Source organism: Pempheris klunzingeri, chromosome 5 (genome assembly GCF_042242105.1).
Source record: "Pempheris klunzingeri isolate RE-2024b chromosome 5, fPemKlu1.hap1, whole genome shotgun sequence".
Classification (NCBI taxonomy): Eukaryota; Metazoa; Chordata; class Actinopteri; order Acropomatiformes; family Pempheridae; genus Pempheris; species Pempheris klunzingeri.
Window position 1 is genome coordinate 10,075,973 of NC_092016.1, and position 15,949 is coordinate 10,091,921.

At 41.4% G+C, this 15,949-nt stretch overlaps 1 protein-coding gene across 1 annotated transcript; it reads left to right on the forward strand.

Annotated features, from left to right (window-relative positions):
• The first annotated feature begins 2,684 nt into the window (after positions 1-2,684).
• Positions 2,685-15,909, forward strand: LOC139201521 (1-phosphatidylinositol 4,5-bisphosphate phosphodiesterase zeta-1-like). The gene is made up of 11 exons (XM_070830858.1): positions 2,685-2,874; positions 4,288-4,489; positions 5,933-6,077; positions 6,387-6,539; positions 8,217-8,405; positions 8,699-8,852; positions 9,888-10,004; positions 11,711-11,891; positions 13,668-13,816; positions 15,425-15,574; positions 15,827-15,909. The coding sequence occupies exons 1-11, from the start codon at positions 2,685-2,687 to the stop codon at positions 15,907-15,909; spliced, it is 1,713 nt and encodes a 570-aa protein (XP_070686959.1).
• Positions 15,910-15,949: the final 40 nt, after the last annotated feature.

Consider the following 15,949-nt stretch of genomic DNA (forward strand, 5'->3'; position numbering starts at 1 on the left):
CAGGCCCAAGGCCTTGCCATTACAGCCTGGTGTAGACAGGAATGACTCCGCTGCGCTATGACGGGGCATTGACTATTGTTGTGCACCAGTGGTTCACGCCACACCAATAACATTCAGATTTACACAGACATCCAGGGAGGAAGCTCTTGACAAACTTGTTAAAACAACCAACATAGAATCGGTGCAAATGTTCTCTGAGCTTCACTGACTGTTGTACGGATGAGTTTTGCATGATGTGTTCACATTTTTGTCCGCGGCTTTGAGATTTTTTAGAATATGGACCTTATTCCATGAAATTAATAACAGAGAAATCAATCTCTGGTGTTCGTGGACTATCTGCATTTATTTGCATGATGTATTCAGACAGCAGCTGAGTGCACCCCCTAGCACTTGTAGCAGACATTGGAAATGCCAGTGCTGGGATTTAACATGCTGTTGTAGAAAATCCCAAGCAGGAAGTCATTTGGACGTTATCACTTGGAGCACTCGAAGAGATTGCTTAATATAATGATATAAAAGTCTAAATCTGCATGTGGAGCTAGATTTTCATCAAAATGGCAAAGCTAATTGGCTAATGGTGGCCAAGATTTTTGTAGAATACCTACACCCTGTGCACAAATATTAGAGCACTGGATAACGATAATCTACTCAAAGTAGATGTGTATTGCTCTCATCTAGTTTTAGTAGCAGTCACACTTACAAGATTGCGTTTAAGAATCATTTCAGTTTATGGCAAACAGGCTACTCCTGACAACCACAAATCAGAAAACATTATAAATGAAGAAAGAATAATAAAGATGCAAGTAGGTCTACAAGACTGTGCCTGAGCTTCCTGTAAATGTTAATGTCAGGATGCTAATATACACACAGTGACAATATTAATATGCTGATGTCATAAACTTAAGTGACTGGCTGAAATTTTGACCTGATGATGGTGCTTGATAAAAAGTTATTGGATTACCAAAGTCATTAGGATTCATCCTCTGGGAACCATGAGTGTCTGTGCAAAATTTCATACCAGTCCACCCAATAGGTGTCAAGACATCAACCTCCATGGCTCCAGTAACTAGAATATACCGACTTAGCTAAACTGGACATTTTTGATCACTGTGTCATCTTGTAGGTTTACACCGATGACACTGAGATGTAATGACTTTTTCAAAAAATATGAAAGGGGAAGACTCGCTACTCATTCTAGAGATATTTTTCACCAGACAGGAACATAAAGGCAAAAGTTCCTTCTTCACATACTTTATTCTGTCTGTATTTTACCACCACTCATGTCTGAAAAAATGAGAGGAGACAGACAGAGGGTGAGTTTTAATCTTCCTCTGCCATACTTCAGAGAAAGCTGTATGCATTACGCTTATGATTTCCAGTGTTTTTGTTTTTGTTTGTTTGATTTTTTTTTTTTTTTTACCTAACATGCTCATAGAATCGGAATGTTTTGTCACTATGGCAACAACAACTTCCCCAGAAGCCTGCTTGAAAAGTCAGATTATTTTGAGTATATTTATAGCCCGCCGATTTCCTGTGTGCTTCTTAAATATCTATACTACAGGGGCTCAAAGACCATCTGAGGTAGGCTGTTGTTTACATTATATCTTATTGAGTTTTCAGGAAACACTCAGCAATTCAATCCCTCTAGAGTTGTATGTAGCTAGCTAACTCCCTTACAGACAGTGGTGGCAAATATTAGTGTAGTAAGGGTCTTATCCACATCCACAGGTTTATCCACATCTTATGTAAGATCGATGACTTATCTTGGGTTAATGGATGAACCCATCGATCAATTATTTAATATTTATCTACACACAATGCACCACTTCACAAGAATTGCCTTATTTAGATAGAGTTTCTGTAACTGTATAAAAGGTTAATGATGATGATAGCAGAGCTGGTTGCTTTGTGTTGCTCGCACCGAGGCGACAGCCCACTGCAGAGTACCCAGTGACAGAACTGGCTTAGGCACATGTCTGAACTGTCAAGGGCTGCATAACAGTGAGATGAAAGGTATGGAGGGAGAGAGAGACACACACACAACGCCACGGAAAGTCACAGACACTTTTGTCTCACTGACTGAGAGGAACGACAAGGAGAGGAGAGGGATTAAAATGAGAAAGTCACACAGACGTTGCCTTGGTATTTGATGGAAGTAAGAGGTACAGGGAGGAGAGGAGAGGGAAGGGATGGTGCAGTGTGAGAGGATGGGAGAACTTTGTGCAGAGTGAAGACCCTGGCTTCTCTATTCTCTCTCATGCTGTGTTTGAAAAAGCAGTATTTCAACTCAGCAGCTCAGGTAAAAGCTGGAATACATCTCAGAGTTGACATTTCTATTCACTATTTCCTGTATATTTTTAGAGAGCAAGTGATGTGCTGCGTCTTTGAAAAAGTTACAAGTGTTTAAAATACCTACAAGATGACAACATAAAGAATAATCCCAAGTACTACGTTTTAAATGGATTTAAATTCAACATTTTCTTCCCTCTAACACTGTCATGATGGATATTCAGCCATGCAGAAAAAACATAAGCCTTAAACACATTAGTAGTTGCTGCGTACACTTCTCAGAATTGGCATGTTGATTTCATACAAGTTGGAAGTTTCACAAAGAAACTCAAGAATAACTTTCCAGAATCAACTACAGGGCATTAAGAGGCTATAATGACTGTGTGCAGGGCAAGATGAAGAAAAGCAAGGCCCCCTCCTCCAGGAGAGCAGAAATCCAGCATCTGTACCAATGCTACACCTCAGGCCAGACAACTTTGCCTGCCTGCGCTCTCCTGAGGTTCCTCCACAAAGAGCAGATGGAGCTCACAGCAAATGAGGAGACGGCAGAGAATTTGATTGATAGATATGAGATTGAAGAGACGGGTAAGTGAAGGGAGAACTGTGTGCCATGTCAGGCTGCTCGCTGCTCATTACTATGGGTAAAAAATACACTATTCTTTAAGGACTAAGGCTTTGTCACGTAATGATGCTAATTTAGTTATACCAGAAGTTTAGGCCTAAGCTCCAGCAGTGCCTGACTGACAAAGTGATTTGCTGTAAGCCCGGAGGCACGGAGTTGAAATGACAGAAGGAAAATGAAGAGTCAGGCATGTCAGTGGACAAGTAGACCAGATGTTGGCTAGGGCCTTGTGCACTGCTGGCTAATTCACAGCATCATAAACAGCAAAACAACAACAACACAAAGTAAACGTCTAGTCTGTGTTGCATCGTAACTGAAGACCTCGCTTCTTTCACTTCATGGTATAGTCTTTAAGTGGGAGGTGCAGTTTTTAGCTTTTCCAGCACCTGTACTATAATAATTCTGTATACTATGAATAAATGACCTGAACAGGTAGGACAGAGGGTGTAAAGCTGACAGTTGGTATCGAAGCTCTGACTGCTAAGCTAATTTTAATGATGGCTCAGTTCTTTCCCAGCAAGCAAGTCTGCACAATACCAAGACCCTGGAACTATTTCACCTAAATGCAATGTAGCTGTTTTCAAGCTGTTATAAATTACACCTGTGCTCTTCCCACTATGACGAACCAAAATATCTGTCATAACACAGGTCGATGTTTGTTGTTTTGTTGGCTTCTCCTGTATGGTTTGTATGTATCTGGTCTTGTGCTCTTTTGACTTTTTAATCAAAGAACTAGATTTGTTTCAATGAAGTCTGTCATGTTCTGCACTTAGTTTTATACCCACTCAAGAAGCGCATGTGTGCTTTTAAATGCCACCCTTCATTTTGTCTTAAAAGTTTGCTGAAGTTGTGTAGAGCCGTGATCTGGGCCTAAACAATCCATATGCACATGATTATAATTATGTCTAGACTACAGGGCTAGACATGGTTTTGCTGGCCAGTCGCCCACTTTGTTCCACACCGTTTTTGTGCTTTGTAATTAGTGCTAATTAGCAAATGTTAGCTAACAAGCCAAACTAAGATGAGAGAACATTGTGAACATTATGTCTATGAAATATTGTTATACCTGCTATCATATCTGCTAAACAGTATGTTATGTCAGTATGGCATTAGCATGTGGCTCAAACTGCCTAGACAGCTCACACAGAGTCTCACAGATCCACTGGCATGGCTGCAACATCTTTTAGTTTTATTATTCACTTGATGTGTTTTAATATTTGTGTTATTTAAACACAAGGAACACGACTTTTGCTTGAGCTGGCTGGTGTAGACCTTTTTAAAGACTTTATCTTTACACTTGCCAGAAGAAATTATGCTGATTTTGTCAGTTGTCACCGTCACTGACTGCTGCTCTGCTCCTCCCCCTCCTTTTCCAGCCAGAGCAAGCAGGTCCATGACATTTGAAGGATTCTTCAGGTACATGGAGTCCAAAGACTGCTGCCTGTTCAACCAGGACCACACATCTGTGTACCAAGACATGGATCAGCCTCTCACCAATTACTTCATTTCCTCGTCACATAACACCTACCTGATTGGAGATCAGCTTGTAGGAAAGAGCCACCTGGATGCTTATGTTTGGTAGGGAAGTACAGTGCATTCTGTACAGCTTGTGCTCATCTTCATGATCCAGGCCTTAAAGAAAAATTATGTTTTTACCTATGTGACCTGTGGGTGCTACAGGTTATAGGGAAATTTATATTTAAAATTGCACACACATATGTTAAATTCTATTTACAAATTAACCAAAATCAACTAATCTGCTCAATCCTGTATATTTCATTAATCTGCTATTTTAGGTCAGTCACAAGACCAATTTAAACACCATTTGGCTCTGATACAGACCTAAAATCCCTGTCAGTGCACTATTATCTTCTCTCTTAAGTGTCTCCTCCAGACCTACATGTGTGTTATCTGGATACTCTCTTTTCCTTTCCTTTCATTGACCCACTCGTGCTGAGGCAGACAGTGAAATTGCTGTGGTCCCTTTATGGGGTAATGGAGGTGATTACAAAAGGGGCTGATGGCAGCAGAAGTGCTGTATTTATGGTCCCTGCGAAAGTGCTGAGCGCCTGGGCCGGGGGTAAAGTGGAGTCCTCCAAACCAGTGGCCTGGAAGCTCTGGTTTACTTAGATAATGAGAGAATCATCCAGAGAGGAGAACAAAGTGGCAGGGGGAGAAGATGGTGTTTTAGAAAGCTTGGTACCTCACACCTGGGAGAGTAAAGAAAAGATGACAGTGAATGTAGACAGGAGATGGGGGAGAGAGAGGGTTGGAAAAAGGTCACCGGCTGGAATCGGATCAGTGATGGTTCGGTTACCAAGCCGCCAAAATGACCAAAATGCTTTACCTTTAAAAATGCCTTTGTGTTTCCATGAAATGTGGTATGTTGATGCTGTGCTGCCATCATTCAAAAGTGAAACAGCAATAAACTGGTAGAAAAAGGCTGATTTCTCAAAAAGCAAAACCATTCCTGAGTTAAAATGTCTGGAGGAAAAGGGTGATATAACTTTGCATCAGGGTTGCAAGAAAATGTATCATTGCTATAATGATTATGGCAGTGCTGTGAAAGTGATGTTATTTTTGTCCACTGCCAACAGAAGCGAATGTCTTCTACCAAGACACATTCTGTGCTGTATGAACTTGACCATATTTTTTTATGCAAAGAAAGCTCAGAAATGAAAATGGAACATCCCAATTTTCTGGTGTTAAATGAGGAGTAGATCCAGAGCCACTCAGGCAGAAGAAGTTGTTGGAATAAATTATTAGATTGCAATGTTCGCAACTTATTATTCACGTGTTGAATAATTTGAGCAAATTTTCATTTGTATGGAAGTGGTTATGATGGCTTGACTAGTAAAAACCTGACCTGAAATAGCTCAGTTTGTGCCTCAACTCTTCACTTCTAATTTCTCACATGCTTCATTACAAGTGCTCATCACAGCCTTGCCACAGCTCAGTTTGTGTGCTTGTGTCTCCATATTTATGCCCGTGCTTGTGTTTGTGTGCATGTGTGTGGCACAGTGCTCTGAGGAAAGGCTGTCGCTGTCTGGAGATTGACTGCTGGGATGGGCCAGATATGGAGCCTGTAGTCTACCATGGCTACACCCTGACCACCAAGATACTTTTCAAGGATGTCATCTCCACTGTGGAGCAGCATGCCTTTGAGGTAACAGCATATAGTATGCTACATGACAACACGACATACAGTATATACTCTTGAGTGGTGCCCCAGGCATGTAACTTTGTGATCACTCCTTCCTCAGAAGGCCCCAGGAGTCCTTACTTAGCTGCATTTGCTCTAATTAATAGCATCTCTGATGGTTATGCTTTGCTTGCAAGTTGTCTTTGATTTGGGGCATTCTCTGTGATGTGTCTGGAGAATGTAGCAGCTGCAGAGAGCGCAGTAGATCCAGGTCGATGCTAATTGTTGGCAATATGGGTTGAATCGTGATTTTCTGTGATTATTTCTCGACAGGTGTCTGCTTACCCGGTAATCCTATCATTGGAAAACCATTGCTCCCAGGAGCAGCAGGAGGTCATGGCCCAGTACCTCAACTCTGTCCTGGGGGACAAGCTGCTGAAAACTCCCTTGGATCATCCAACCACTGGAGACCTCCCAAGTCCAAATGTAAGACTCCACTATCTGAGTGGTGCAGGCAGAGAGATGATAGTGTTTGTATGTATAAATCCTCATCGTATGTCATAGCAAAGCAAAACAAGGAGAAAATTAGACCTTTTCGCTGTCACAGAGGGCCTCATTAGTCTCTTTCTGAGGCTTCCTGTGCCTCTCTCCTCCACTGGGATGCAGGGATAGATGGACGCCTGCATTTTCAAGCCTCTTTAATCGCTTAGAGATCCACAATATCTAATATGGTGTGGTTGATCCTGAGAAGTGTCCATCATTTTAAGTATGCTGAAGCACATGAGCCGATCGTTCCTTCAGATTACCCTGTTTGGGTTCTGACTTCTCCACGAAAAAGCCTCAACTCGTGACTGAGCGACTGACCTGAAAGATGCCGGTTCAGTCACTCCAGTCTACTGAATATGACAAGAAGGATGAAGGGTTTTTCTCTGAGTGTGGATGAATGTGAGCTGTCTCACTGGAGTTTCTTTGCTGCCTCTGACTTCTGCTGCTTTGGAATTTATTGCAAAAAATAAGTTGTGTTTTAGCCCCAATGCGCATATAAGATTTACTCCCCCATTTTGTTTTTTTATTTTAATGACTTCAAGATGCGGTGGCTTACATAGGAGCCTGAGCAGCAGTGGTTTCATCTTGACAATTAACCCCCAGCAACTGAAATTGTGTTCATGTGTCACATACATGCAGCTTTATCCCCATGTTGCCATCTAACATGCAATACTCAGAAGTCTTCATTATTCTATACTCCACCCTGGCCACTTATGTCAAAGGTTTTAGATCTGTTTACCAAATCATAAAAGCCACAAGAAGGATGGAACACCCAATGGCCTTCCCTCTATTTTTCCATTACGCTGAGTTACTGCATGAATAGAAATAACCTGTAGTTCATTAACAAGTTATCGCCCTACTTTATTCTATTTCTACCATAAACATGGGCTGAATTCTCTTCAAGAGCCCTCACATGACACCCTAAATTACATTAACATATACAGAGCCTCTGCTCTAGCTCTCCAGACTGTATCATTTTGTGCAATGAAAAATGAAAGAGTGCAGTGCCAAAGGAAGCTGAGAAGCATATAATTCTCATACTATATGGACTCTTACAGGTTGTTAATGTGGGCAGATCTCTCAATGTTTTGCATATTTTTACTGTGCGTACAGTATGTGATGCCGACAGGGTGACATCCTGTCATGTGGCTTACCACAGAGCTGCTTCCATGTCTAGACCATAACCTTTTACTTTTACATTTTAGCGCATTGCAGCTAATCTGCGTAAAGAGCCCTATAGAGTGCTAACAGATTTGGAGCCAGGCTGGTGGAGTGTGGCAGCAGTTGTGTGATTGAGAGATTTGGTGCATTTGCTGCTTTTTTCTTTCATCATCCTACCAAACTTGGTCGTGTTTGTGCACTGATTCGGATGTGGCTCCTGCGTGACTCTTTGAGGAATAGCATCTTTTCAGCAAATCAAAAAGGGGGCATTTCGCACAAGGCAAGTGTTTTGATGTTCGTGTCCTAAGTTTGAAGATGCAGGAACAGAGTTTGTTTGATTGATGCAAGTGCGTGATGGTTCTATGCACGCGGGGGTAAATGAACGAACCCGTGAGGGTACTTTTGTGTTATTTCACTTGTGAATTTATACTGTATGTGTTTTCGTGGGGGTGTCAGGATCTGAAGAATAAGATCCTCATCAAGAATAAAAAGTTAAAGCCTAAGATCAAGACAGAGGACGCAGGAGGGACAGAGGCAGAGGAGAGTGTAGATGAGGGCGAGGATGAGGAGGAGGATGATGAGGACGAGGATCATCAAACCAAAGCAAAGTTCTGGTCTCCTAGAAAGGCAGGATCAAAGAGGAAAGTAAGTCAGTCAGATTTAAGAACAGAAAAATAGAGACAGAACTTTGCAAAGCACTGTGAGACAACTCTGTTGTGATATTGGGCGATACAAAATAAATTGAAATTGAATTGAATTGAAAATATAGACTTTTTGTATGAGAATGTGATACAGATGTAGTTAAATGGCCACTGCAACCAATAAGCTGATGGGAAAAACGCTTTAGTCTTGTTTTCTTTGGAATTTCAACACAATCTGTTGCCATTTGGTGAATACTGTCTTTGGTTTGTCTTTCTCTGTACTTTAAATTATAGAAGAAGAAGGTGGAGGTGACAGAGGCTTTATCTGACCTGGTTGTATACACCAGGTCTGTCAAGTTCATCAGCTTCAGTCATTCCAAGGACAATCAGAACTACTATGAGAACACATCTATGGCAGAGAAAAAAGCTCGCAAGCTAGCCAAAGCCTCAGGTAAAATTTACGGAGTTGAAACTGTGGGAAGGGAAAAGGGATAGCTGATTTTTGAGGTAATAAAGAAAGTGTATAATTACTTGCATATAATTCTGATGAGCCCAGCATATTCATATGATTTATAATCACATCGAGCCCAAAGGAGCAGTCTTTGTAGGTCCTCTCTGGACGTGAAATGCAATTACCTCTGGTGCCATAAACCTCCACAATAGTGAAAGCGTACGTGACATATACGACATAGGGGAGTGCTTTTTAGGGAATAAGGCACAACAGTGCAAGCCCAGAAATGTGCCTTATACTATCACTGTTTGGGGGGTGGAAGGAGCCCGCTGAGGTTCGAATCAACTGATTATCAGTTAAACTGTCATTTTGCTGCTGTGCGGCAGTATATTGGAGAAACAGAGTGATGTAGAGAAATGTAATCTGCTCCTGCTGAGGAAGAATGACACTTTCCAGACAAATGGCTACATTATGAGCTGGTTGGCTTGGTTGGCAGGGACCATAAACACTCTCAGCTATGCTGAAGCTGTAAAAACCTTGTAGGCTCTTGTCATCATCAAACCCTGCAAGGAACTACACAGCAGTGGTAGGATCACACACAGACTGAAGATGTGTGCCAGTTTTTTTTTTTTGTCTATCCAGCATTAGGATAATTATACAGACATCAAAACCTGATCAAGACAAAGTGTTTCCACCTTTTCAGGTATCCTCTAAAAGTTTCCATTTTGCATTTAACTATTTTTTCAATTGGTGTATCTTCATATTTTTAATAAAAGCAACTCATCAATAACTGTGACAAAACAGAGGGGAAATAATCATATCTGTAATGTTAAGAACTTTGTCTCTGACAAATGAAATTACTTTTTTTTTTTTTTTTTACTGATACTGTTAAAGTTAGATTTTAGTCAGATAGACTAAAATGTCCAGGATCACAGGAGTGACATCTGTGAAGTCTGAATCAGTGAACTTTCTCATTAATGAGTGTGTGTCAGAGGAGACATTTGACCTTTGAGTGTTGTGCATCCTCTCTCTCAGGTACAGATTTTGTTCAGCATAACCAGAAGTTCCTCAGCAGGATTTATCCAGCAGGCTCGAGGACATCTTCGTCCAACTACAACCCCCAGGAGTTTTGGAACGTCGGATCACAGCTCGGTGAGTGGGGAGAAAGACCCCATATATGTATGTATGTATGTATGTATGTATGTATGTATGTATGTATGTATGTATGTATGTATGTATGTCTACAGTACATGCATAGATAGAGATAGATCATTTATCCTTATGTCTTTGTGTTAAATGATCATTTATCATTTATCAACAAAATGACTCAAATATTAGTTACTTCATTTAATAAAAACAATATCTGCAAAATATATTGGCTGATAATAAATATATCAAAATACAAAGGGGTAATGAAGTCTCCCTGACATTTTTTTTTGTACTTTTGTTGAAACCGTTTCTATTTTGGTCGAGATTAAAACCCTGAACATGCATTCAAACAAGACGTGAGCAGAGAATTTCTTTGATTCCCTTGTGTCACACGTTTCAACAAGAATCAAAATGGTCTCGACACACAGAGAAAAAACGCTAATCCATTACAAGCTTTTTTTTTTTCACAAACTGAGAGAAATGCAGTGCGGAAACTAAGATAGTCAAACTTCAAAGGCAACAACCTGGCCAAGTGTCCTGTTGATTAGCAGTGAAAGGAACATTTCATTCCAGTCCACAGCCTGACCACCATGCCTGCGTTTTCCCCGGAGCAAGTCCTCTCCTGGCCCTTATCACACATTTTCTTAATCGATTTGCACTCTCTTAAATGCATTTTTTAAAACTGCATCCTTGTCTGGGCCACAGCTGAGTTCTTTTCATTTCTTTATAGTTATCATTTATCCAATATGAGCATTGGACTTGACTCATTATCACATACCTGTGCTACTGAGAGTAATGCAGCAAAGAATAATGCATAAACTTTACATCCTCAAGCTTTCTGGCAATATGTGACTACCCATGAACATAAAGTCAAAACCCTGATGTGTAAAGCACTGTCTTGGCCAGTGTTCCTGTCACTTTGGCTGTCATTACACATCCTCTGCATCCATCTCCATTACTCATCCAGCCAGCCACTGATTCTGACATGCAGCTCTGCTGATCTCTGAGCAGACTGTCTACGTGCTTTGGTGGCAGCTGTGCAGATGGTGATCGGCACTTTTCACAGCTGCCGGAGACTGCGGTACAAAGCAGCATACTGAATGGATCAATTACAGTTAGATGAGAACATTCAGTGGGACCCTGTGCGGGACCCTGTGATGTACACAGACAATATATACAAAACACACATACACAAAGGCATAAAAAAATATGCAGATGGATGCACTCCAATATGCTGTTTAGTGAAGGCATTTTTCTGTATATATTATCACAGACTCACCAGTGTTTCCAATCCAACCCTGCAGAAAAATAGCTGAAACATGCGCTGAAACATCCTGCTTTCTTTATCTGACAACCTGAAATGCGCAGTCACTGACGACTCTGAGGACATGGTGGCACGCATGCCAACAAAGAGCTTTGCACTGCAGAAAACCCACCACAGATGCACCTCTTGCTCAGTTGGTGATTTTGAATGCGTCCCTGATGCAATGTATTGTTGCGCAAACATTTCAAGTCATTGTATAATTTCGCTCCCTCCTGCAGAATGAACAAGAGCCGTACAAAACAGAAGCTATGCAGGAGATCATCTCCTGCTGCTCATTTTATCTGAACAAGCTTTAGGCATTCTCAATTTTATTTATTTATTTTTGTGCCATTGCTCTGTGGATCCTCTTTTCATTGTAACAAGATGGTCCTGTGGTGTTTTGCAGTGGCTCTCAATTTCCAGTCTTTGGGCTTGCCTATGGACCTTAATGATGGCCGTTTCCAGGACAACGGGGGCTGTGGATACGTCCTGAAGCCGGCTGTGCTCATGTCCAGTCAGAGGAGCTTTGATCCCGGCTGCAGTCAGCCCAGCCTCAAACCCACACACCTGCTGCTCAAGGTACAGCTATGGAGCACTGAATGCTGCATAATCCACTCTGGGTGGATTTATGGATTAAGGTGAAATGTTACAGGACGGCGTGCGTGCTTTACATGCATGTATGTGTGTGTCTGTGCCTCACAATGTAGGGATTGTGTGGCAGAGCCCATCTTTTTTCTTTGCCTCCAGACAAATGCTTTCCTGCCGGATGCTGTGAACCAACAATGATGTAAAACTCCCTGAGAGGGTCTGCGTTTAATTAGATTATCTCGCTCAGAAAGTAAAAGGAAAGGAGAGAGAGGGGCGATCTAATGCAATTAGGCCAAGGGTCCAATTAATAAATCATCCCTTTTCCATTATTTTAAGCATCTTGGGGGACAGTAATAGCAGCACTTTTATTATTCTTGTACTGTATCTAAGCCACATGTCACAGAGGGATTAAAGTGGGAAGAACAGTCACATCCAGTCACGTCTCTTTAGTGTGCTGACAGTCTCACACTAACTCTTCTAAGTCCAATTACAGAGATTTAACAGTTTGCTGTTATGTGTAGAACATAATTGTGGGACACTGCGATATCTGAGGCTTCGTACTGCAAAGACAATATGTGGAATTACTGGGATCACATGGGACTCATAGAGAGTTACTGCAGACGAACTGACGAGGAAACATCACAGTTACTTTGCTGGAATCTTATAAAAAGCTATGAATCATCCCTCGTAAAGGGTCGGTTCACTCAAATTTCAACAACTGACCTTTAAACTGACTGCAAATCAGTCAGTTTATTTATATTTTTCAACCAGATGCAATAGTAGATCTTTGATTATTTCCTCAGTTGGCCTGGCTCAGTCAGTATAGCAGCTGCTCTAAATGTAACTAGTTACACCAGTTTAAGAGTTCACATAATGCAATCTGGTGCTTTAAAGCCCTACAGTAGATCTACTGTGATTCTTGGTTATGCAGATGCCTGGAGAGGGAAACAAATTTTGATCAGACAACAATTCATGAGGATGTATAGACTCTCGCAAGTTAAACCGAAGCACATCTTCTAATGGAGTATGCACATACTGTACATCTTCCCAGCACAGTGCATGAAATATAAATGTGGTGTGCTCTGTTTTTGGATGCCCTGGGAAAAACCTCACCTTTATTTATTCATATCATCATTCTGTATTATTTGATCACTTCAGGGAAAATCCTGCAATCTTGACTCAGCTCTCAACTCACGAGTAGCATTCAGTGTTGTAACTTAGGTAGGATCGAGTTTTCAATCTTTAAACAGTAAATTATTCATCTGCTCAGGAAAACAATATTTCCCCTTGAGCTTTCATGAGTCTGTTTAGCATAAAACTGTCTATTATAAGCAATGGTCTGTTTTTTCAATAGCAAATCTTTATGAAATGATAGTTCCAAAGGGCTATCTGTACGCTCACTGAAGTATGGGTCATTGTGACTTGATTGAACCTAACGTGGGGTGTTTTTTTGGAGTGACTCTAGGAGAGGAAAGGGACTGTAATTTTGGGCCGGACACTGTAGAGCTCCATCAGTGCCAAGCGGGGCATGTCGTGATAAGTACATGCAGGTTTGTCTTTGATCAGAGCCAGGGAAGGGAAGGCTCAGTGTGAGAGGACTGCAGATAAGAATGCCTCTCTCCAGACTAGTATAATTACATCCTTCTCCTCTCCTCTCCTTTTCTTTACTTTTTCTTGCTCTCCGGTTTTCTCTTTTCTTCTTACTTATATTCACTGTTCATCCCTGATATTAATTATATCTTCGTACACCCCTTATGTCACCATTGGTTCTGCACCTCTGTCTGCATCTGTCTAAAGGTGATCAGTGGGTCCAACCTACCTATCCTCAAGAGTGGCAAACCTTTGGACCCCTTTGTCAGAGTGGAGATTCATGGGATTCCATCTGACTGGCGCAGAAAGAACACACATACTGTCAAAAACAACTGTAAGTACTGCTAGCTCAACTGTACGTGGGCTTGTAGGGACATCTCAAGACACAGCTTTAATGGCTCAGCTCTGCTTTGTCAGATTGGCTTTACTTGTATCAATCCGAGAAGTATTTTGCCAGACATAAATCATCATTGTTGAGACTCAGCTCTGAGTGTTTAACGTTCAGTTTTCTAGAAACGAAAAATGATGAAGAAGATTAATAAGCAGTTGCAGAATGACCTGTTATAGTGATAACTGTCACCAGCATTCATAATGACTGGGGCTAGTTTATTATAGTTTATGATAAATAAGTCTGACATCAGACTTTAAAGTGTGGAAGCTAATCCTACAGCTGTCACGGTTCCTTACAGACTTCTCATATTTCAACTGGTGTTCACCACAGAAACGGTATGTTTGCAGCATCTAATTTTTTTAAAAATGGCAACATGAAAATAAATTTAACACAAAGACATAACATTGATGGGATACAGCACTGTATTGCTGCTGCGGACATGAGACAAAGACGGAGAGAAGAAGGAGAGAGTGTGTGAGAGTCCTGGAGGGCGCAGAGCACTTATGCATGGGCATAAATCATAAAATCGTTTCACACTATGAAACGGATAAGGTCACTGGTGAATACAAATGAATGTGGATTTAGATTAAAACTTGGACATAGCAGAGGAACTTAAGAAAATAATATTTTTTGAATCAGAAATGGACTGAGAACTGCAGCAGAGCTGATTTATCTACGTGTGCTCTCCTCACTTGTCAGTATAAAATTGCACCAAAATAACACTTGTCATATATCATCATCAGGATAAGGGTGCTAACGTGGATCTGATAATTATTTATTTATTCTATACACGGCAATGTCAGTTGTTGGTCAGTTCACCAATGGCCCAGACTGAAATATCTCAACAGATTAAGATGAAATTCTGTAGACATACAGTCCCCTACAGGTTGAATGAGCTTGTCAGTGACAATGTGAGCATGTGGCTCAAAGCGCCAAAGATAGCTTCACATAGCTGCTAGCATGGCTGTGGACTCTTCGTCTCTTCTGTGGTGACTCTTCCGTGTGTCATTCTTTGTGAGGATCCTTGAGCTTCAGAGCACCGTGACTAAAGCAGAGCTTAGGCTGTGATAGTTTAAGCATGAGGGTCTCATAAATGACATCTTGAATATCACTTGTCAAAACAAGTCTTGCGGAAAAGTTTTAGTTTAACTTGTGTCTGCAGTTTTGGCTTTATGATAGTGGAACTTTGTGTAATATATTAAACCTCCAATAGCAGATTTTTGTCCACTTGAGGGCAGAAGAAACAAGCTGTAAATGCATAGAGCTGATACGGTGAAATTGTCGACAAACAGTTGCCTGTTTACACATCCACTAGACACGGAGCAACATCACTATTCATTTGGAATGATGGTCTCAGGCCACCAAGTGAATGCAAATCTAGTATTTACTCTCATTGCTGTTTTTGGTCTCCAACTCCTGAGAAAGCTGTGTGGCAGTTAAATGTATATATACATACTGATTGCAGCTGCTTGAACTAATCCTATGGATGCTTTTTGATTCTAATGAACTGGTTAATTCTAATTACTTAATTACTCTACTACTCTCTATTAGCTCTGAGTCCTCACTGGGATGCTGACATGAACTTCAATATCAGCGTCCCCGAGCTCTGCCTCATCCACATCTGTGTCCGAGACCAGACTGGCCTTTTCAGCAGTGATTTTGTAGGCCAGTACACCCTGCCCTTCACCAGCCTGAAGAAAGGTGAGCCACAGAGGCAGAAAGAGCGAGAGAGGGTGGGGGGTTGGGAGTCTGATGAAGAGCTAAATTACATCAGGTGACATTGTGTGACCATCATTGTATTTCCCTTCACTCAGTGTCAGCATTACTGAAAAATGGTTTCTGCTCTGTGCTTGAGTGTTTATGGAAATGCCTCCGCTCATCTATATGACGCTCGTGTCTGTAGCGACTAAACATACATTTCTTTTCACGTCCCCCTTCCTTCTCCGCCTCCAGGCTACCGCTGGGTGCCTCTCCGGTCCCGAGACGGATGCAGTCTGGATCCAGCCTCCCTTTTCGTCTTTGTTTGGTATTCCTAAAAACAGCTCTCCGTATCAGACTCTCACACACATACACACC

Coding starts and splice junctions, on each gene's coding strand:
- LOC139201521 (XM_070830858.1), top strand. CDS start 2,685: ATGAAGAAAAGCAAGGCCCCCTCCTCCAGGAGAGCAGAAATCCAGCAT. Junction 2,875..4,287: donor ATATGAGATTGAAGAGACGG/GTAAGTGAAGGG, acceptor CTCCTTTTCCAG/CCAGAGCAAGCAGGTCCATG. Junction 8,853..9,887: donor CAAGCTAGCCAAAGCCTCAG/GTAAAATTTACG, acceptor CCTCTCTCTCAG/GTACAGATTTTGTTCAGCAT.